The sequence below is a fragment of the Quercus suber genome, unplaced genomic scaffold (assembly GCF_002906115.3).
Source record: "Quercus suber isolate HL8 unplaced genomic scaffold, Cork oak 2.0 scaffold_24, whole genome shotgun sequence".
In the NCBI taxonomy this organism is placed as follows: domain Eukaryota; kingdom Viridiplantae; phylum Streptophyta; class Magnoliopsida; order Fagales; family Fagaceae; genus Quercus; species Quercus suber.
In genome coordinates, this window is record NW_027069489.1 from 2,178,210 (window position 1) to 2,202,634 (window position 24,425).

Here is a 24,425-nt window from a genome sequence, read left to right on the forward strand (position 1 = left end):
AAACAGAACTCCATTTTAGGCCCAAATGGGCGGGCATAATGAGGCTTATTTGTGCCAAAGAATGGACAGTTAGAACAAGATGGCTGTTGGCCCACTACAACCTAAAACAACACAAGCATATTGGTTGAGCTTTTACAAAGCTTAATTTATAATAAATAATTTTTTTTTTTTTTTAAAGTGACAAGGCATAAGAGATTTATTGAATTTGAACCAGAGAAAGTCAAACTCATTTCCATTTCCAAAGAAGGTAAGGTCTAAATGCTTAAAGAATGCGAGGAGTTTCTTTCCCAATGTGTTATTCCACTTCAACTAAATGTCAGTTTAGACTTTAAAAACTCTTAAAAAAAGGGCAACAAATGACATCAACTATTGTATCTTGTAGCTAAATATTCTCCCCCCTTTTCAACCAAAGCAATGGGAATTTTTTAGGATTGTGCCTTCCAAGGGGGCCGATTGTTGTTCTCTCCTCTTTGGGGAAGAAAGACAATAAGGGTTTTTATTTAGGGTGGGCTTTTTGAACCCTAAAGAAGAATGGGTGAGATGATTTATTGCATAAGAATGAGTGAGATGTGTCACCAGAATACTCTAACAATTGAGACCATCGAATAATTTACCTATACAATGAATTAAAACTTGGATTGCAATGCACTTAACTGTATGGACTTTAAATTAATAGTTAATAATAACTCAGAAATCTTATGTAACTACCTTGTGAAATCCAAGGCAAGCTGCCTTACTCGCCCACCTAATAAAGGAGCCAACTAATTCAGCAACAAGCCTAATCCCTTTCCCTTGTGGACCAAACAAAATTGTCTATTAAGATTTGTCATTGTGAAGTTTTGTTAGAATAATGAATTTAACACTCAAGAAGAAAGTATAAAAATATTTTGTAATATTTCCACCACACTCAAGTAGACTATACTTAAGAATTCCAACAAAACAAATCTTTTATTGATACTTAAAACATTACATACACTTTGCTACAAATCACTCTTGCTTTTAATTATCCTTACACTTAGTTGATTTCTTGCTATTTTATGTGTTGGATGCTCTACAACTGGTGAGAATAGTTATATACAACCCAAAAGGAGACAAGTTCCCAAATCACTCACCTATAGTTGAAAATGATGCAAAGGAAAAGTCAATAAAAGTAACATCGATTCATCTTGAATTCCATGTTCACGTTGCTTTGTTTTGCTCACAATTTAAAGTGTGAAAGACAACCCGCCTACTAGCTTAACCTATTGCCCATATCTTATTTTCTAGTCATCCTAAAAGACATGCAAACATATAACATACCAACATGAAAACTTACTAAATGGCACAAGCAAAATGCTTGAAGAAAAATCACCATTCAATGTTAGTGATGAATCTTATATTGCCCACCCAAATCTTATTTCTAAGGGGTGCAAACAACCCTTGAAAAAGGTGCACACCATCTGCCTTATGCAAAAACAGGATGCTGACTCCTTAATAATGGGACCATGAAAATTTCCAACCAAATCAAGCTACTCTCCGCTATAAAAGGGGATCAGCTTTACACCAAAAATCAAAAAGAAAATTAACATATTCCTTTTGTCCCATAGGGTCCATGTCATCATTCAAATAACATTCCTAATATCTCATAATCTTTTTCATGCACCTATTGTTCGCATTCTTTCCTATCTAAATTTACATATGTCGGGTCTTGTTGATCCCATCTATTGTAGGTCATTGCAATAGGATACAAAATTTCCCTAAAATTAAATAAACAAATTTTATAAAACAGAATAGACAAATTTCTCAACATAGAACAATGCAAATTCTATCTATGTATCAATTTTTTTGCTCATGTTGTTCATTTTTTCTTCATTGGCATAACTCCAATCAACGTACAATTCATTACAAGAGATTTTTTGTATTGTGAACAAAGAGTTATTAATATGATGAGCTCTTAATATGAGTTATTATAATTTTTCTTCTTCTTTTTTTTTTTTTTTTTTTTGAATTAACCCAATAAAAAATCATTCAATTTTCAAATCAACAGGGGCCTGCACAAGCGGTGGAACATGTTGTTTAATTCAATGCAAAGCAAAGAATAGTTGACTAGGGAAGATTTTCATCACTTAGCCCGAAATCTTCCCCCTCATTTATTAATCTTGAAAAATGAGATTAGTTGCATAAATTCAACCTAAGGTATGCTATAACCTATAAGCGATTTAAGTCTATTTAGTAGAAAGTTTTAGGCTTTACTCCCTCTTTAAACTTAATTGCATCCATCAATCAACCATGTTATGACTTGTAGCTAAGCCAAAGAATATCATCCCACAATATAAAAAAAAAACTAAAATGCATACTCTTAAAAATGAGTTCTAAGATTATATGAAGATTAAGTTGCATAAACCATTACTCTTCAGAAGTTAAAAAATCATCAGGACAAGATTTGGGGAATATTCTCATGCTTATTGGGACTTCGACATCATATATGGTGACATTACCAATAAGCTATCATTTGAACTCCAACGGTATGAACATAAATCCTGGAATCTTTAATCTTTTATATAGTATAGATTTATTTATTCGTTTCTTGTTAAATGTTAAATAGAATTATTAAAATGAAAGGAATGCGAAGTTTTTGGACTTTGAAGAATATGCTTTTGTCCAATGCCACCGAAAACAACTCTTATTGTTGCTTCCATTCTGTCAATGAGTCAGTCAGCAACATTACAGCCTATATATTATTCGACCAATAATTAATTCTATTTAGAATAGGAGCTGTGTAGATCCGAACAATAGTTCAAACATTTGAACGGTTGATAGAGTCTTTTAATTAAGCTACAGCGACAGCTAAACCTACGTGTCAGATTACGTGGCACCACGTGGGTAAATCACGACCGTACGATATAATCGAACGACTACGAGGAAGCTGCTCCGTGTGTCGGCATGAGGAAATGCGTGGGAAAGCGAAAACGGTCACGAGCCATGAAGATTTGGAGCCACGTCATCATTAACGAACCGGAGACAGCCACGTATGCAAACAGTTAAATTCGAACCTACCACGTAAAAACACACTTTTGCCTGTGCTCTATAAAGAAACCTCGGTTTCTAGCTCCCAGAGTTTGGTTCCAAAATTTTAGATAAAGTAAAATAAAAATAAAAATAAAAACTCCGCCGTGTGTGTTGGGTTTTCAAGTTTCAGCGTCAGAATGGAAGTTTCCGGCGTGACTTTCCGGCGGGTTCCTTGTCTTTCCGGCGGTGTGATCGAGACCCACTTTGAAAATTCCAAGCCATGTAGAGCTACTAGTATGAGAGTGAGACCACCCAGAAAGTTTTCTATGGCTATGAATTCTGGGTTTTGTGATAACCGGCATACACAGTACTATTATGAGGGTACAGGTCTCAGGTGTGTTGGACTTGAGAAGAAGAAGGAGAAGAAGAAAAAGGAGAAGAATGGTTCGGATGAACTTACACCAAAGAAGAAGTTGAAATTGCTAGAGTCTCTCACAAGGGACTTGTCCAAGTTTTCTGATATTGGCTTTGGCTTAGATTCTGACAACGATTTGCTTCATCAAGTTCAAGGGAAGGTGCTCTCGGTATGTTTTTTTTTTTTTCTTTTTCTTTTCAAGTCTTTTTTTATTTATTTAAGTTGATCTTTTGGAAATGTGGAATTTAATTATGGTTGAAGTTGGTTGTGGGTCTTTTGTTGCCTGCACCGTTTTTGGTTGTGTAAATTGGCTGGACTTTTAAAGAGTAAAGTAAATAATTTGAAGTTTGTGTTGGAGATTATTAGATTGAGTGAATAGTGATGCAAGGATATTAATATTATAAATATCACTTCTTAAACCTTACAAATTCACAGGTTTCTAATCACAAATAACAATTCAGATATTGAAGGGCCGCAATCACATTCATTATCGCATCAATTAGTTAATAATTTGTCTTTGCAAAATTGACAGTAATTTTAGCAATTTCCTTTTTAGATTAGCTAACATGAAATTCTGTAGGATGTATCAGCTTCTTTATTTATATTGGCATAGATCGAAACTATTTGACTGTTTATTTAGACCAAAAAGCCTTCTTCTTTTTTCCCTTTTAGTTTTTTGATATTGTTGTGTACGTTTTAAAAAGTTGCACAAACAATTTGTAGATGGTCTAGTTTTTCTTGCATAGAATGAGGAAATTATAGACCGGAGTGCTGAAATTTTTTCCTTACATTTCTATTTTACCCTATGTAGGATGCAGCAGACGTATTGATGAAACAACTGCAACATCTAAGAGCGGAGGAGGAGGAATTGAAGAGGAAAAGGAAAGAAGAGAAGGCCAAGCATAAAGCCACACAAATGAATAGGATGGTTGATTGTGAATCATCATCATCTGAATCTTCTGAATCGAGTGACAGTGAATGCGAAGATGTGATTGACATGAGCAGCCTGAGAAGCGAACCCCTTGCACAAACAGGAGAACCGGTAGTAGATGTGCAATTACTTTCTCAAAAAACAGCAACTACATTGACCCTTCCTAGCACGATGACCCAAGAAGGGAACACAACTGAGGCAAATGCTTTGGGAGATCACAGATTAGATATTAATGGAGTAGAATGCTGCACTAGAACTAGTACTAGTTTTAGCAGTAGTAGTTCTGTTAGCCATAATGAAAGTAGTAGCTCAGTAACAGTACCATCATCAGCAAAGAGGATTGAGGTTTGCATGGGGAAAAAGTGTGGAAAATCAGGAGGTCCTGCATTGTTGGAAGAATTCGAACGGGTAGTCACTGTTGAGGGTGCTGTTGTTGGGTGTAAATGCTTGGGCAAGTGCAAAGATGGTCCTAATGTGAGGGTTTTGAACAGTGTTGATGGCAGTCATGCTGAGGGAGTAGATGTTTCCGTTAGGACTCCAACGAATCCCTTGTACATTGGTGTGGGATTGGACGATGTGGGTGTTATTGTGGCAAATTTCTTAGGGGATGAGCAGAAAGACTTGGGTTTGGCAGCAGCAGTTTAGAAGGGCTGTTTGCTTTTTGTGAGTGATATTTGGTGCAATCGGCTCACTTGCGATAACCAAGTTTGCATTATTATTGGCATTCTTGGAGATCCTCATTTCACTTGTGTAAAATGTAAGTGCAAACACAGATTGTAATTGTAATAAATTGTATTTGGCAATTATTTCGTTACTTGGAAGGGTGTGATCAGGGTTTATGACATCACTGCAAATGTGCGTTACTAACTCATCCCCCCTTTGCACACATAACATGCACAGAAAAATACAAAACAAAACGAAGTTTCTTATCTGAAACTTGTATTACGACAAAAAGTTTATTTTGAGACATGTCTACTCCAAAACCATTTGGATTGATGGGGTATCTTATGCAATACTTAGATACAATTAGGGTTTCCCAATTGAAAAATTGTATGACCAATGTAGTTGAACAAAGTTTAGTTCCAAATTAGATCTAGCTCCTTTAATCCATTACCAGTACAAAGTTTAGTTCCAAATTAGAGCTAGCTCCTCCTATCTATTACCAATACCAATACGTGGTGATTTATAAGATTATTTGTGTATTATTTAATCAAGTCGCTAATTCATTAAAGGAAAAAAGTCATGAATAAAACTATACATAGATAATTTCCTTAATTGACATATAGTAGGTTAAAGGAAGATAACTCCAAATCTGGTTTGAAGCTAAACGTCTCCCTGCATTTATGAGTTATCTTTTATTTTTACTTTTTTCACAAATAGGGTAGAGTGGGTCTGAGGTTGAAAACCCACTGGTAAATGTGTAACTTACAAGTGGAAAGAAGGGGGGAAATCGTGCAAGTATATGACATGTGTTACACTTCTTCTTCAAGTGACGTGACAGAATTTTAAAATCTACAATTTGTGTGTGTGTGTGTGTGTGTGTGTGTGTGTGTGTGAGAGAGAGAGAGAGAGAGAGAGAGAGAGGAACTTCTACCGAAATAATCATACGCCTCTTTGCAAACAGACTACCAGTACTACCACTATATAACAATGTTCACATCAGCTATACCTGTGTATTCATATTGAATGCTTATGTTACAAAAACGAAAGAAAGAGAAGCCCAAGATTGGATCAGGATCCTCTACATAAATATACATGCCTCAGGTCAATGGGGTTAGTTACCGATCCTAAATCTAAGTTCGGGGTTCCTCTTCCCTTGGAGTGCTGGGGAAAACCTTCAACTTCCAAAACCCACCAAAGCATTAAGAACAATAAAACTGCACCACCCTAACAGTAAAATGTAGGGTGAAGAGGACACAATATGATGATAATACTACTGCATAACTCTGAGTCTCTGACCATTTCATGAAGGCAATTTCCATGTGCCTGTACATTTGTAGCTATGATTGTGTAAGAAAATAAAATATTAACATTGTCACAGGGTGTACAGCTCAGTGCCGAGGATGTTTGAGCTTGGGCTGATGTTCCAAGTCATCCATGTTGCTACAGCGCTTCAAATAAGAATCGAGTGTTTTCTGCTTTGCAGGGCTGCTGCTTGTCTGGCTGGATGAAACTTCCAAGGTTTTCTCATGGCCATCAAGCATCTGATTGTTCAGTAAATGAAAGTCAGATTATAGACTAAGGACAAAATCAACCAGTACTAGCATTAACCCCCAATTGCCAATCACAGCATATAAGAAATGTTTTGTTCCCCATGTTTCTTTTTCCAAGAGGTAAAGTCGGAAGAAAACTTCAATTTGTAAGGACTTCAAACCTACTGGAGAGGAATGTGGGAGCTCTATATCAGAGCACAGTGCTATGACTGCAAATGCTATATTTTGATATAGAAACAACCTCAGAGCTCCCTAGAAAAATAAAGACACAAATCCACATGAACACACACACCCAAGCAATATTACCTGTCCTAAATTTTCCAACTTGCTCTGAACAACATCCCTGTGGAGAAATAATATATCAAAGTTACTTTACCAACTCATTGTCATCATCATCATAATCAATACCCACAGCCCCATTCAACCATTCAAACTCCAATAAAGAAAAAATTCATATCATTTAGTTAAAGCAAACAGCATATGAACATACCAAATGATGTCATCAACTGTGTCATTTGCTAGCAGGTAGTAGATATTGACGGCAGACACCTAGAAACATAAAACAAGCATGTCAGAGAGCAAGAAAAACACACATTGAGGAGGATAGCTGGTAGAATTTTCAAGAACTCAAAATAAAGAGCAATACAGGTACAGAAAATTCCAAATTAATTGAGTAATATCATGTCCTTGCACATGTGATGGAATCACATATGAAGTCAACACTGGGATAATCAAAAAGTAAATATAGACAAGGACATGATGGATAGAGGCTCGCTTGCCAGCCACTAAGGCTTCGTGTTTTATTTCCATTATCCTAAATGTCTCCTCCGCTCCACCAGGAGTGTAGCCCCTTCTATCTTATCTACTTTCTTGCTCTCAACTCCCTATAGCACCAGCTGCTCTCTGTAATAGCTTGCAAAGAACACATGCCAAACTACAATCTTGCCAAACAAATGTAAATACAATGGATAACTCTGAATTAATGTGGACAATGTCTCTCAACTCCAGAAAGCTATTTTCCTGTAGTTTACCTGACCAATCCTATGAGCACGATCTTCAGCTTGAATCAGATCGCCTGGAGTCCAAGACAACTCTGCAAAAATAACGGTGGATGCAGCCGTTAAAGTTAACCCAACACCTCCAGCTTTGATAGATAGCTGCACAATGACAATTATAAATGCAAAATTCAGATTCGGATTATAGGTTTAACACCAGAATTCCAAGTAAACAGAAGATTGATGAGACAAAACATGTAACAATCTATGGAAACAAATGAAGCAAATTGACATACTACTGCTGCCCTAGTAGCATCTTTCTCCTGAAAATCTGTAACCAAAGCTTGCCTTGAAGCTGCAGGAGTACCGCCATCAATACGAATGCAACCCACTTTCTTCTTCTGTAATTTTGGTAGTTTTTATGAGAATAGATCAATCGTAAGAAAATTCAATTAAGTTAAAAGTGATCTTACAAGAAGAAATTGATATATTGAGTCAATCATTGGCTGGTGGTGTGCAAATATAAGGAACTTACATCCTGCCTGCAACAATCAAGTGACAATGTTAACAGGCTCAAAAAGAGTATTCAAGCTAAAATGGTCCGAGAATACTTTATCATAGATCAGAAAATCATAACAATAATAACAATAACCGAGCCCTAGTCCCAAAATTTGGGGTTGGCCATGGATCCTCGATAGGCTAATCAAGGTTGGCCATATGTATTCTTTTCTCCCATTCTACCTTATCCAAAGTCAGAGAACCATAACCTCACATTTGGTGAGACAATTAACTCAGTAACACAAGCAATCTAGACAACTGAACCAAAGGTCACCACTTAAGTGGGATTCAAGGAGAAGTTCAGTAAAAACCTTAGTAGTTTGTACAGGTATAAACACAAGCATTGCGGTAAAAACCTAAACAGGAAGTACTCTGACAAGGAAAATGTAAAGTTGTCCCATTACATGTAATAAGAGGTTTACAAAGGCATGTCAATTTGAGGTATATCACATATTCAATTATTTAAAACCAAAAATAATAATAATAATTTAAACTTTTAATTAATTAAGCGTTCACAATATTGGCAATCCAACTATCCAAAACTAACACTTAAAAGGGGCTTCATCCATGTAGTTAAAACTTAAAAGCAACAGGCAAAGATGAATTGCACAAACATGCCCCACAGACTTCATCATGAATGTAAGCACATCAAAAGTATGCAGTTACACAAATAAATACACACACACACACAGATTTTTAAAACAGTGAACTGGTAAAACATGTGCAGGCATTGAGCATATCAACAGAACCAGATCCCATCTTTTATTTTGGAGATTTCTCTGAATACATTTAACCCTTCACTGGCTTTTTGCAGTGGTGCTCTCCGTTTGTTTTCAACATAAAATATTTTCAGGAAGATATTTTCACATTTTTCAGTGTTTGTTTTGTAGTTAAATATTTGGTCAAAAGTAAAATATTTTCAGTCAACCAGAACAACCAAGGCAAACAAGTGTAAAATGTTTTAAGCTTGAAATATTTCTAAATGCAGATCACCCACACCCCCCCACCGTGTGGCTTCTTCCCTCTTCTAGACCCCCTCCTCTCTCTTCTCATCTTTCTGGCAGTAACTTGGGACTCCGACTTATGCTGGTGGTGAGGACGGTCGGCCTTGATGTCTCCAGTGTGGAGGTCGCGGCAGTAACACGGTGCAGATCTTCCTCCTCTTCCTCCTTTTTTTCAGGCTGCATCTCTCAAATCTAGGTAGTTATGGTTACGGAGGTCGTGGTGGCTGGCTGGGTTTGGTGTTGCTGCGTTTGGTGTTGCTGCGTTTTGTGACAGTAATGGTAGAGTTTATGGTAGGTTGTGGTGGCGGCTGTGTGGCTGGGTTTGAGGTTGTTGGTGGTGGTTGGTTTGTGCTCGCATTTTCAAGTGCTTAGTCATGCCAAACACTTGAAAATGTCTTCACTGAAATTATTTTCATGTAAAATTTTTTACATGTAAAATATTTTACATTTGAAAGTATATTACTTTGAAACAAACAAAGTGTAAATAAATAAGGAAGAATATAATTGAAGCAGGGGTCAAGGTAGAAGTACCTCAATGACAGTTCCTAGGTAATCTAGAACTGCAGGAATCTTGGCTTCAGCAGAACTAGTATATATCTGGAATCAAATAAAAGAGTTAGCAAGTGAGAGAATTTAGTTTAGTAATAAAAATATAAAGAAATACCACTATACTTAACAGTCTATATAAAAATGGGGTTAAATATGAACCTATTTCACATAATTAATAAAAGTCGTGTAAGCAATTGTACTGACCTTTTCAACAAATTATGCCCTATAAATTCTTAGATATGTTCAGAATGCAGATTGATACCTTGTTAATAAGATTCTTCTGATTAAATTTGAGTGAATCAACCTCTTCTTTTGATTGGCAGGCCTTAATTTTGCCTTTTACTACCTCCAACTACAAAACAGACATCAATATGAGCTGCATTCTTTTGTCCTTATTTTCTTCAAGTAAACAAAAAAAAAAAAACCCTGCAGCTTTAAGAACTTTCAGAAATCACTTACAAAGAATGAATAACACACATACTTTGTAGAAGATAATAAGACTAAAATGCATAGGAAAAGTAGAAAATACAACTGTATAAGATACATGGAACAGAAATATGGGAGCCTTTTAGAAGAAAGAGTAAGCAAGGAAAAACCAAGCTGTGAAGGAAAGGACAAAGAATTGTGCTAAAAAAAATTGGGAGGAGAAAAATGCTCCACTTGCTCAATCACTTTTGGGATGTATGAGTCCAATGCAGTTCAACATTATAATATCCATCAAATAAGTGATACGTAGTTTAAAATCAAAATATATCCTCAACCAGCAGCCAAGGATAAGTCAAATTGACCCTAGAAGATTTACCTAAGAATCACTGAAACTGGTTCCACTTGTTTGACATCTTTAGCATCTGTTCAATATAGTTTGAGTTGGCCAAAGTACAGGATTTTAAAGCCCCACTTTTTCTAGGAATAGCTATACTTTTTTACCCAGTTTTTTATTTATTTATTTATTTATTTTACAGCAAAAATAAGCCAATGGAAATAGGCTATATCAAATGCGCACTCAGAATCACATACCATGCAACCAGGAAACCATAAGTATTACACAGAATTTCCCTAGGGCATCATCCAAACTAAACTTCCATAACCAGCTACAGTTGCAACTCATGAGTGACCAAACTTTGCTTTCCAAAATATTCATAATTAATGTTATCAGAGAAAGTTTAAAAAAAAAAAAAAAAAAAAATCAACAAGTTAAATTACCTCATGGAATAAAGCATTGATTTGTTTCATGTCCTTTTCTGCCAATTCTAGGAAGACCTAAGAATCAATTAAGAATAATTATAAAATGTTACACAGGAACCATAAAGATAAACATATTTTCTAACTTCCTACCAGTACATATACAATCTTGGGCACAAGGCTTGCAAATGCACATGGACAGAAATGCTTATCTGTGTGCATATAAATGCACTTGTGCAAACACATTTCCCCCAAAACACACACACATGAACCACATACACAAGCAGAGAGAGAGAGGTACTATGGACAAGAATTACTAAGCATTTTGGCAGTGCCAAGTGAATTTCAAATTAATGTTTAAAGGTACTTCTTTTTTTTTTTTTTTTAATAATATAATGTTATTTTACAATAGCATAAGGTTATTCTTGTAATCATATCATAAACCCTAATAAAGACATGTGCTAAGGTGAGAGATTGATTAACAAAGCACTACACATTTTCTCAAATATCTTTTTCTCTCATATTTTACAACTCAACTAGGTATTAGAGCATATCAATCCAACCCAGAACACATTAGAACAATCTGGTGGTCAACATCATATGACCAAGCCACCAAGGTGTGCTGACATCACCATCTGTACACTGACTTTATCATTTTCAATCAATTTTTATTCCCAGCACATCAGAGTTTCATCCACAATATGGACTTTTAAATGTCAAAACAGCTGCAACAAAATTCTGGAACAAAAGTCTCCAAAAACCAAACTGCATGGCTTTTCCCAATTTGGATTGCAAGACTAAATGCCTGCATCCCACAAACCCACTGATGCTACAGACCAGCCTTTTTTTTTCTAATTGGAGCAAAATAAACCACTCAGTATTACAAAGGCAAAGAGAAATCATTTGCTACAATCCAACAACATTATAAGAGTTAACATTTATCAAATGAAAAGAACAAAATAAAAGACCAACTACAGATTCAGCTGCAGATTAAAGACAAGGAAAGAAAAACTACCTGTTGCCTACGCTTCACAGGAAGCTCAGTAAGAACATCCTTTTTAAGTCTGCGGATCATCACAGTTGCCTTCATCAAATTGTGCAATTCTTCATGGTTACTTGCACCTTGATAAATTCCAAAGATTCCCTGCAAGATAGACAACAGATGTGGCATTTTTAAAGAACTATATAACAGTAAAATGAAAAAACTATATAGGTTTTAAATTCAAAAGGACTTGTCACTTACACCCTTGCAATACCGGTTACCATATTCGTGAACATTCTTATATACATCAGGATATAATGCTTCCAGCTGCAAAGTGAACCACAATTTTGTACAGAATGATTATAAATTTTGTTCTTTTGATGGTAACATTTTACTATTAAAATAGCAAGCAAAAGTACCTGCTTGAATAGCTCAATTGGTCGGGATAAAGCCGGAGTTCCACTAAGCAATATTGCATATTTAGCTTTCTGAAATCATTAATAATGTCAGTTTTGTACGGACAAAGAACGAGAGAAAAAAGAGACAAATGTAGATCAACATGCAGCTGGCCCACTTTACATGAACTATATATTTTTTTTGATAAGTAATCTTACATGAACTATATTCTACACTATTGCAGACCAAAATAAAAAATCAAAGAGAATGAGCTAAAATATGTAGTACAATGATTGTTTGCTGTTTTAGCACTGACTTGCACAAAAAGGTTTACATTCAATCATGAAAAAGTATTGATGTATTCGGTATTTTCAGTATCTTAATCTGCTATATCTATTGAACTTGTCCATTTGAGATAGTTGGAGAAGAAAATTGCATGGCAAGCTAAAAGGTGCTTCTCATACTAACAGATGAGCACATTTTATTGGGCTTAGCAAGACCAAAGGAAAAAATGTAACTGTTGAAGCTTCTTGTGTGCAAGGGGTGTGTTGCGGGGAGCATGAAGAAAATTTTATCTTTTTTTTTTTTTATCTTTTTCTTTTAATCTTTTTTTTTTTTTAAGTATGAATAAAATTTTATATTAATTTAGTTTTATTTAATTTTGGAAGTCAATTGTATTTTTATTGGTCAGTTGGATTTTATTTTAAGTCTTTTTAATTAGTTAGGTTATTAGCAGTTTATTTAAATTTCATAAAGTCAAAGATATTTTGTAATTCACAGTATGTCTTTCCACCCAATGATGTACAAACCAGAATTCTATTGAGCAGTTTTGCGTGGTTTTTAATTCATAATCAGCCTTCACTCACCACCACTGCCTTCACCTCTTCTTCATATAGACACATATACTTCATATATACACATATACGTATAATAATATGGCCTAAGTTGACTAGAACTAGGGTTTAGACCAAGTAGTCTATTGTACTCCTATAGAGACAAGTTAAGGATATATAAAAATTTTCTTGATATTTTTCCAATGGTCTGGTACCAACTCCAACCAACCTAGGAGCTGATTCCTGAGTTTTCTTTTATTTTGATAAGTAATATTTTCCATTGATATCAAAAAAGGGACACCCTAGTACACAAGAAGTGTACAGAGGGGTCAAGAAATCAGTACAAAAATTACAAGAATTGAGAAAATCATGAAAAGAAGAGAATGATTGGTTTTGTAAAGCAAACAACCAATCCAATAAAGTTCTAAAGAAAAATAACTTGAGGTCTAGTATGGATCTCTCTTTATCTTCAAAACACCTACTATTTTTTTCCCTCCAAGGAAACCACATTAATAAATGGTGAACAATTAACAATATATGACCATTTCGATGACGACCAAGCCTGCCTTGCCAGCAAGCTAGAAGCCCCACAACTGACTATGCATAACCCAACTTACTCCAAATAAACCCAAAACCATAGACCACAAATCCATAGCAACTGGACAATGAAGAAAGAGATGGTCAATTGATTCACCATTACACTTACACATATAACACCAATCCAATATCCAAACCTTACCTTTCTTTTTCATAAATTGTCAATCGTCAAGCATTTCCTTAAAGCAGTAGTCCAGACAAAGAAAGCCACTCGAGAAGGAATCTTCTGCTTAAAGAAAGCAACTCAAGAAGGGATCTTCTAATTTCAAATACTTTTCCAGGGAAAACAAAAATCATTAGAGCCCACTAGAAGACTATAATAATCATTAACCATGAACCCCTTATTTTTATCTAATTTTCAACTCATCTTATCCTCACCAAACCCCCTAACTGTAAAGCCATATATGGTATCCATGAAGCTCGACACAGCCTCCAATTCCCGAGCATGAACACCCCTAAAGAAACTTACATCCCAAAAAAGGACCCCATTAGAGAACATAACCTCAACCACACTTGCCTCCTTATCTCAGCAAAATCTAAACAAATCAGGATAGCTAACAGCAAGAGGTGTCTCTCCACACCAACAGTCTTGCCAAAACTTCATCATCGACCCATCACCAATATCATACAAAATATAATTTGAAAAAAAGGGCCATCCCCAACTAATATTTTTCCACAAACCAACACCATATGGAGCAGAAACTGGTCTGGTACACCAGCCACCTCATACAACCCTAGATGCCAACTCTAAGCTAATTTTATTTTCTTTGTTCTTAATTTTCATGTTGTATCAAATTTTGGTTTTGTCACACATCAGTTTTGAAATCAGAGTTTGTTCTACATCAAGGTGTCAGATTAATTTGTTCAAAGTTGTCATCAAGGTTTGTACGAAGTCAATGTTGTCCACCACAAGCAAATCCAGTGACAGATTACATAGCCACCGGAGTTTATAATGTGATGTGATTGAAGATCATCATAAGGTTTCCAATTCGAATGCCTGGAGATTAGTGATAAAGTAATACACTAGAAAGTATAAAAGACCTATCCCTACAGTTATAGGCCTATTCAGGACTTGAGCATTGGATAGACGAATATACAATAGATAATAAATGCCCAAACAGAATATTTTAATCCGATTGCTTACTTAAAAGAAAATTAGAATTCCTCAAACCGACTAATAAGATTTCTTGAAAAGCCATTAAAAACCATTCTTAACTGAACTAGCTCACAAATAAAATTAACACTCCTTCAAATAGCAGAAGGGGGACAACATTTGAGAAACCTAAGCATCATGGTTTTCAAAACCAGACAGGGGCAAAACCGGATTTGCCTCCGGTTCCTGGTTTTCACTAGTTTTAGGCATTTTTTTTCCAGACCAGACTGGTGGCCAGTTCCTGGTTCAAGTAGTCGGACCGGCCAGTCCAGTCCGGTTTTTAAAACCTTGCTAAGCATTCAACATGGAGTATCAGTTATAGAGAGGCTCAAGCATAATCATGTACTACAAAAGAGCAAGATCTATGATTAATATTTGTGAATAAACATAGTAAATGAATAAAATTAGCAGATGCAATCATAGAGTCATCTTTTATCAAGAAAGACAGACCTTTATGACTGGAAGGGAAGCAGTTGTCCTCTTTGCTTGAGCATTTTTGAGAAAGTGTGACTCATCTGCAATCACAACCTGAATAACAAGAATTTATGAATCATTTCTAAGAGCAAATATATTTATCAATAAGAAATTATAAGCTACATGAATATATGTGAGGTACAATCTCTCTCTCTGTCTTGTCCAAAAAATTCTAGAAGAAAGTGTCATACAGCTTAAGACCTCATATGGAGGAAAAATTATAACATGGAATAATGACCAAATCCATTGCATCATATTGTTTAATGCTTTTTCTTTTTAAAAAATAAAAGATAATAAGCTTCATAACATCATCTTTGTTACTTAAATTTCCATGCTTAAGAGGGAAGGATTTTATCAATTTTACACTGTAATTTGAGTTATGTACTACAATATATTTTATTTAAAAAATTCTACTTTATGATACAATTATCCAATAGTTTATGATACAATAGTTTTAAGTTCTTTAGAAAACAAAAATACAAAGTGTGTGTGTGTGTGTGTGTGTGTGTGTGTGTGTGTGTGTGTGTGAGAGAGAGAGAGAGAGAGAGAGAGAAGCCTCATCCATCTGAACCTCATTTCAACTGCTATTATTTTTTCAATCACATGTTTCAAAGATTCAGCATCATGATTACATTTTTTTTTTTTAAGATTCAGCATCAAACTGTCTTATTTACTATCATATCTGTCATGACAAAATGATGGTACAAAAGTAACTCCCACTACTAATTCAGCACTTCCACAGGCAATGCCCTCTTTAGAGTCACCTAATTGCAAAGATCCAAGATGACAAGGAATAAACAATTGAATATTGACTTAAAGGAAAGCTCGGTGAAAAAAATGTAGAATGAGCAAATTTACCTTAAACTCAGATGCCATAAGTAGATTCTGTAGCTTAGGGACTACATCATAGGAGATGATGTTGAATAGGCCATCAAGACGAATGCAGCCCTTGGTACTTGATGACACTATTGTATATCCGGCTCTGTTTGAACCACCACATTGAGACAGAACAACCTAGACATTAACTCGTTTGCAAAGGAAGAAAAAAATACATTATAAAAAATTGACCAATACAACAAAAACTATATATCAATTTCACAGAAATAGAAAACATAGACAAGAAAAAAAAAAGTGCTCAAAATTCCAGCTTCAGCAATGAAAAGTAAAGGCAACCAGAAAAGTTTTAGTTTAGACAACATACAAGTATATCTGATGGAGGAATATTCAGCCATTGCTGAATTGTCTGCAAGAAAGGAGAAAGTAAATGCAATGTGGGCAAAAGTGACCTTTTTAGTCTGAAATATGAGGTCAAAGGAACACTTACAGAAGCCCAATGCAGCCGTAAGGAAGATGGGGTAAGAATAAGAACAGGCCATGAATCACGGATGCATGCACTTACAGCAATAGCCTGCAAAACCCACATGAAGTCAATATACATGCTTAAACCTCATGAAATTTTATTCATGGTTCAAATGAGAATAAAATGCCTGCAAAGTCTTTCCCAATCCCATTTCATCTGCTAGGAGAACACGCCCTCCATGCTGCAACACAAACCTAAAAAAAGCAAATAAATATGCATGTTAGTTTCAAATATTACCATAGTTCAATTATAATTAAGGAAGAGAGAATCTTCAACATGTTACTGGATAATATTAATCAATGCCTGTCCAATGACAGTAGTCTAATGAGGAAAAGTACCTAACACCATCTCGCTGAAAAGGCAAAAGCTTAGATTCAATAAAGCTAGGCATCCTGTCATATTGGTCTTGAAATAAGGCAGGACAAAAGAAAAGCCTCTTCAGAAAGTGTTTAAAAAAATGAAAAAGGAATCCAAAAAAGTATATAAAATACTACTTTAGAACAAAAAGACATAAATAAATATATAAAATCCAAAACGAAGCCCCAGAATTGTCCTGCCATTGAGCATAAAATCCACTTTCAATGACACTTTAATCATCATTGTGCATGCTTATTCTACGTTTGGTTACTCATAGATTTCAAATGGATATGATGTTAGAAAAGCATGATGGCATAGATTAAGCTATGTGCCCAAGGGGTAGCACAATCAGTTGAGGATCACACCTCATCAAGTGGAGGTCACCAATTCAAATCTTCCTTTCTCCGTCCCCTTGGGGCCAATTTTTTTTTTTTTTTTAATACATAGAGCAAACTGAAAGAAAACATATGATATCTGAAAATTGTCAAAGCAGAGACAATGTATTCTAGAAGTCAATTTTATTATACATGCACATTGCTTACCTCGAAGATCTGGAAGAGCAGAGGCAGCAGCAATAGCACGATGCACCAAAGGATCCATGTCCTCCACCTGGGAAAAAGTATCATAAAATCACCTTAGAAATAATGGAACTTGATTCGTTTGAGTTCAAAATAAACCACCATTGGAGGCGCCCAACTATAAAGAGCTGGAAAGGGCAAAAGTATTACCTCAACATTGTAACCAGGTATCTCACTAAGAACTTTTTCTGCTGAAGATAAAGAAGATATCGGGAATATCCACAACCTACAAGTCTAATAGTTATACACTTATACATCAAACTGAGGCAACACCCTCAAAATAACTCTGGCAAATACGTAGAACAAGCAATCATAACTCCGAAGTCATACAAGATATAACTATAAAAAATAAAAACACACACACACACACACACACAGACCTTTCTTTTGCATTCCAAGAAGCTTTGGGAATTTTGCGGAACGCAGCTACTAGTACCTGATACAAAATAAAACATAATGCATAAGCAAGATAAGAGTCACACTCGATGATAAAGAATGAACACACTGCAAGCAGATGGTAGGTAATACCTGGTCATATAAAAATTTAGCAGCAATGTTTCCGGTGGCATGAAGAAAAAATTTGACAGATGCCTTAGGTAGTTCCTTTGACAAAGGTTCATCTTTGATCACAGAAAGCCAAATATAGTCAGACACTAGCTGACATGAATTTATAATCATAAATTACAACCAAAATGACATAACAAGAAGGGAAATTAGATTAATTGATTTACTGAGTAGAGACAGTTAAGAGACAGAGAAATGAATCCCTTCTATTATATGCGTTTATATTGTTAGAGATATTATGGCCCAAGAGGCCTAAACCTATTTGTAGGTCCATGTACTTGTAGAGCAAGCACACTAATCTAGGTTAGTCTAGGGTTCTCTAATACTATATAAACCCTACATTGGGTTCATAGTAATACAAACACTCCAATAGCAACAAGGTAGCCGTCAAGGGCTTTCCGCTATGGAGCTATGGATGTAGGCAGTCAAGCCAAACCTTCCACTTTTCTCTTTTCTCTCACATGCTCAATCATTCAACAACTTTAATCTTCAATGATTGTAAAGAACTCTTTCTTAATACTACAAGAGAAAGAGAGTCACAGTCAGTCCACAATGGGTAGGAACACCTCTGCCTCTACAATAATTGTTTCACATATCGAATATATACATCCTCTCCCTTAAGCTTGTGGACCCCACATATATGATGTACTAGGAAGCATGAACACGGATATGGGTACTACATGGCAACATGAGCAATTTTTGAAAAATTATAACATGAAATGTCGGGTAAGACACATCGAAACGAGCAAATTATGAAAAATTATAACATGACATGTCAGGTAGGATATGGATACGACATCCCAAATGAAGTGTTGTGCAACCTAGATGATGCATGAGATACTTTCTCATACCTTTGGGCTTAAGGAAATAAAATAAAAAAGGAAAATGCTAATGTGGGAAGAGTATGATTGGTGCCCACTTAAACAACATAACAAATGGGTGTTTGAATTACTTATTTGTGATGGTGACATGTCAGTTTGTAAATTCTATGTAGTAAAATTTATAATATCCTAAGCATCAGTCAAATAAAAAGGCATATAATTTTGGAGAAAATGCAAGGCACATAATTGGTTTAAAAAAAGAAAGAAAGGAAATATAGTAAACTAGGTTAGAAAAACAAACCAAAGTTTGGTTTAGATGTGATTGATGAGGGTAATACTCTGGACCGAGGAGATATAGGCAAAGCTTGTTCAACCTGTAAAAATATATTTACAAATATGAACCATCACAATTCCCAATATAAAAAAAAGCAGACTGACATAGGTTAAAGATATTATGAACTTTAAATAAAAAGTGTTTGAATTACTTATTTGTGATGGTGACATGTCAGTTTGTAAATTCTATGTAGTAAAATTTATAATATCCTAAGCATCAGTCAAATAAAAAGGCATATAATTTTGGAGAAAATGCAAGGCACATAATTGGTTTAAAAAAAGAAAGAAAGGAAATATAGTAAACTAGGTTAGAAAAACAAACCAAAGTTTGGTTTAGATGTGATTGATGAGGGTAATACTCTGGACCGAGGAGATATAGGCAAAGCTTGTTCAACCTGTAAAAATATATTTACAAATATGAACCATCACAATTCCCAAAAAAAAAAAAAGCAGACTGACATAGGTTAAAGATATTATGAACTTTAAATAAAAAATAAAATAAAGAACCCTAGAAATTAAAAGAAAAGAATGGAGTAAAACTTTAGTAAAAAGTTTATAAAGAGAGTGAGAGAGTAAAAAAAATAAAGACCCTGTTAGAGGAATAAGAAGAAGGAATGGGTTTGGAAGGGGAGCGATCAAAGTAGTGGTTATTGTTGTTGAAATGTGAAGAGTGCGGTTGTTCTTGTTGTTGTGACGGTGGCGGCGGTGTTGGTGGTGGTGGTTTAGCGGCGAATTTCAAGAGAGCGTCTCTTTCAAGAGTATCGAGTTCTTCCGCACTCAAGTCCCACTCCCACTCTTCATCATCCAAACTCATTTTTCTGTCTCTCTCTTTTCGTTTTGATTTTCAAAATAAACTGACTCGCTACTCACTACTGACACTCTCTCATTCCTTCGGTTCTAAGTTAAATTTGTAACATTTTCATTTCTTGCAATAATTCATTCATTCTGCAACTTTTTCTTTTTCGGATTCTTTTTCATCTTTTCTGGTCTGGGTTGGCCAGAAGCCCAAATTCATCCTGTGAATACCGCTCTGGCCTTTTGTGGGGTAGTGGCGCCCAATCCTGTAGGTCCAAAAGAGGTTTGGGCCTTTTTTTGGGCAGAAATATGCTGTACCGTTGGGTTTTTCACCATTTGATCACTAAATTTATTGCTTCAGACAAATGAAACAGAAGATTTTATTTAAATTGGTCGTCTCACTGTTTAACTTTTTTTTTTTTTTTTTTTTCCAAGTTTATTTTTGAAATTTTAGTGATCACAGTCACTCATTAGCCAAACTTTAGGAATTAATAGTGTATTTCAACCTCTTTTTCTTTTTTAATATATATAATAGCTTTTAGATTAATTGAGCAAATCATTGTGCACAATGCCTGTTAAAAATTATAGACTATGATTATTATAAATGAACCAGACTATAATTATTAGGTCATTGATTTAAGCTGTAGGTCATCACTCAAATGTTAAATGAAAAAAAAATATATATATATATATATATATATGGTCTATATAAGTAATTTATTATAAAATTTACTTGTTCTTATCATGTCAATTTACATTTTTTAAAAATTATATTATCATTTATTAAAATAGACTTGTTAATGTCAAAAAATTTCAAGGGATGCAATAATTTTATCATAAAACAAAAGTAGAAGTAGAGCCATGTAGGTCCTAATTCAATTGTTTGTCATTTTTTTTTTTTTTTTGAGTTTCAACTCCAAGGGTAAAGGATGAGAGATTTAACCAATGTTATTAATTTCATTCGTTCTGACGGAATGGCCGAAATATCTTGTACCACAGCAATCTGGTATGATAATACCACCCGTTCCACTTCGGTTAAATTCGGCCAGTTTCGGGAAGTTCCAACCATTCTGTTAAGTTTCGGTCAATTTCAATTGAAACTACATTTAGTCAATATCAGATTTTCATTAAAAAAAAAAAAAAAAAAAAAAAAGAACCCTACCTACAGACCCATCAATCTGAGGTCCCCACCATGTTGTTGGTTGTCATTCTTCTTCTTCTTCTCTTCTCCATTTCTTCATCTCCTTCTTCTTCTTCCTCTCTTCTCCATTTCTTCTTCTCCCTCTTGTTCTTCTTCTTTTACTCTTTTAATTTTCTAGTTTCTAGTTTCTTCTATCTTCTAGAGTCTAGTACTCTTTTAAATTTCAACTTTTACTGAGCCACACATTATTAGCTGTGGTTAGCTTTGGAAATGACCAATCTTATTAATTTTGTTCTGTTCTAGCTGGAATGGTCGGAATATCTCGTACCAGCACATAATCCAATACAGTAATACCACCCGTTCCACCTCGAGTCAAATTCCACCCAATTTTGGGAATTTCGGCCGGTATTAGATTTTGACTTAAAATAAAAAAAAAATTAAAAAAAAAAACCTATAAATCCATTAATTGGAGGTCCCCACCATGTCGCTGGTTGCCATTTTTCTTCTTCGCTTCTCAATTTCTTCATCTCCTTCTTCTTCCTCTCTCTCCTCAATTTCTTCTTCTCCCTCTTGTTCTTCTTCTTTTACTTATTAAAATTCTAGTTTGTACTGTCTTCTAGAGTCTACTTTCTTTTATGTTTCAACTTTTACTGAGCCTCACATTATTAGTTGTGATTAGTTTTGGAAATGACCGATGTTATTAATTTCTTTCTGTTCCAGCCAAAATATCTCGTACCGGCATGCAATCCAATATGGTAATACCACCTATTCCACATTGGGTCAAATTCTAGCCAGTTTTGGGAAGTTCTAGCCAATTTCAGCTAAAATGTACATTTCGGCCGGTATCAATCTGAGGTCCCTACCATCAATCTGAGGTCCCTACCATGTCATTGGTTGCCATTCTTCTTTTTCTCTTCTCCATTTTTTCATCTCCTTCTTCTTCATCTCCTTTCTGTTTCCTCTTTTCCCTCTTGTTCTTCTTCTTTTACTCTTTTCATTTTCTAGTTTCTAGTTTCTACTGTCTTCCAGAGTTTAGTACTCTTTTAAGTTTCAATTTTTACTGAGCCACATATTATTAACTGTGGTTAGATTTGGAAATGACCAATGTTATTAATTTCGTTCCATTCCGACCGAAATGGCTAGAATATCTCGTACCGACATGCAATCTGGTATGGTAATACCACCTGTTCCACTTTGGGTCAAATTTTGACCAATTTCAGTAAGTTCCAGCCATTCCATTAAGTTCTGGCCAATTTCGGTTGAAATGCATATTTCAGTAGATATCAGATTTTGACTATAAAAAATTAAAAAAAAAAAACACTACAAACCCATCAATTTGAGGTCCCTACCATGTCGCTGGTTGTCATTCTTTTTCTTCTCTTCTCCATTTCTTCATCTCCTTCTTCTTCCTCTCTTCTCCCTCTTGTTCTTCTTCTTTTACTCTTTTAATTTTCTAGTTTCTAGTTTCTACAGTCTTCTAGAGTCTAGTACTCTTTTAAGTTTCAACTTTTACTGAGCTACACATTATTAACTATGGTTAGTTTTGGAAATGACCAATATTATTAATTTCGTTTCGTTTCGGCTCGGCCGGAATGGCCAAAATATCTTGTATTGGCATGCAATCTAGTACAATAATACCACCCGTTCCACCTCAGGTCAAATTTTGACTAGTTTCGGGAAGTTTCGACCATCTCGTCAAGTTCCGACCAATTTTGGCTAAAATTTACATTTTAGCCTATATCAAATTTTGAATTTAAAAAAGAAAAAGAAAAAACTGCAAACCCTTCAATTTGAGATCCCTATCATGTCACTGGTTGCCATTCTTCTTCTTTTCTTCCCCATTTCTTCATCTCCTTCTTCTTCCTTTCTTCTTCTTCTTCTTCTTCTTCTTCTTTTACTCTTTTAATTTTCTAGTTCCTAGTTTCTACTGTTTTCTAGAGTCTAGTACTCTTTTAAGTTTCAACTTTTACTAAGCTACACGTTATTAGCTGTGGTTAGCTTTGGAAATAACCAATGTTATTAATTTTGTTCCATTCCACCTGAATGGCCAAAATATCTTGTACCGGCATGCAATTCGATACAGTAATGCCACCCGTTCCACTTTGGGTCAAATTTCGGCTAGTTTCAAGAAGTTCCGACCGTTCCATCAAGTTCCAACCAATTTTCGGCTAAAATGTACATTTCGGCCGGTATCAAATTTTGAATTTAAAAAATAAAAATAAAAACTACAAACCCATCAATCTGAGGTCCCCACCATGTCATTGGTTGCCATTCTTATTCTTCTATTCACCATTTCTTCATCTCCTTTTTCTTCCTCTCTTCTCTATTTCTCCCTCTTCTTCTTTTACTATTTTAAACTATGTTTGACAATATGTAAAATATTTTTCGAGTGTAAAATATTTTCAAGTGAATATATTTTATGAAAAAGGAAAAATTTTCAATAGTTTGTGTATGTTGTTAAAAATTCGTCAGAAAATTATTTTCTGTGTTTGGTTTTGCATGTAAAAACCTATTTTCATAAGCCTAACCACCATAGTCACCACCATAAACCCAGTCACCACCGGCTACTATAAACCTGACCACCATCAACCACCACCAACCACCACATAACCAATTAACTTGAAAAAATCGTAATCAACAAACCTACCATAGATCCACCATTGAAACCCACAACAAACCCATCATACAACTTGAAAAAACCCACCCCAGCCATCGTTGAAAGCCATAGCAAACTCATCACATAACCTAAAAAACCCATCCCAGCCATCAATCCACCACCCCTAAGATAAAATATTATTTGCAATAAAAAAAACGCTAAAAAAATAAATCCAAAGAGGGCAGCGAGATCATTGAGGTACGGCGTGGGTGGGCAACGACGACGTTGGTGGGTGACAAGGTGTAGATCGATGACATGCAGTTCAAGATTCAGCCTTGGTGGGTCATAGGGAAATAGAGAGAAAGAGAGAGGACAAGAAGAGGAAGAGATGGAAGAGAGAAGAGAGGAGGAAGCGATAGAGGCGAATCGGCGAGTGGAGGCAGCGATGGAGGTGGATCAGCAGTGGCTAGAGTTGGGTCCCTCTCTCTCTCATTCCTTCAGCTTGTGTGTTAGTAAGGAGAGTGGAAATTGATTGAAGGTAAAATCACAATGTAAACCAATTTCCGGGTCTAAAGGGTTTAATTTGCAATCAATTGAAATGGATTTTCAG

The 24,425-nt window shown here is 35.3% G+C and overlaps 2 protein-coding genes across 2 annotated transcripts; one reads left to right on the forward strand and one right to left on the reverse strand.

Annotated features, from left to right (window-relative positions):
- The first annotated feature begins 3,089 nt into the window (after window positions 1-3,089).
- On the forward strand, window positions 3,090-5,148 carry LOC111996708 (diacylglycerol O-acyltransferase 3). The gene is made up of 2 exons (XM_024028709.2): window positions 3,090-3,572; window positions 4,215-5,148. Exons 1-2 carry the CDS (start codon window positions 3,186-3,188, stop codon window positions 4,977-4,979), a joined length of 1,152 nt encoding a protein of 383 aa, XP_023884477.1. The 5' UTR covers window positions 3,090-3,185; the 3' UTR covers window positions 4,980-5,148.
- Window positions 5,149-5,922: 774 nt separating this feature from the next.
- Window positions 5,923-20,097, reverse strand: LOC111996656 (uncharacterized). Its single transcript, XM_065766864.1, has 25 exons — window positions 19,873-20,097; window positions 19,606-19,678; window positions 19,252-19,356; window positions 18,094-18,185; window positions 17,946-18,001; window positions 17,716-17,791; window positions 17,530-17,596; window positions 16,969-17,035; window positions 16,758-16,824; window positions 16,595-16,678; window positions 16,472-16,513; window positions 16,129-16,284; window positions 15,247-15,324; window positions 12,237-12,305; window positions 12,079-12,144; window positions 11,851-11,979; window positions 10,857-10,913; window positions 9,916-10,005; window positions 9,636-9,701; window positions 8,016-8,084; window positions 7,839-7,943; window positions 7,579-7,704; window positions 7,038-7,096; window positions 6,854-6,890; window positions 5,923-6,538 (listed from the first exon to the last, which is right to left on the reverse strand). The coding sequence occupies exons 1-25, from the start codon at window positions 20,095-20,097 to the stop codon at window positions 6,386-6,388; spliced, it is 2,214 nt and encodes a 737-aa protein (XP_065622936.1). The 3' UTR covers window positions 5,923-6,385.
- Window positions 20,098-24,425: the final 4,328 nt, after the last annotated feature.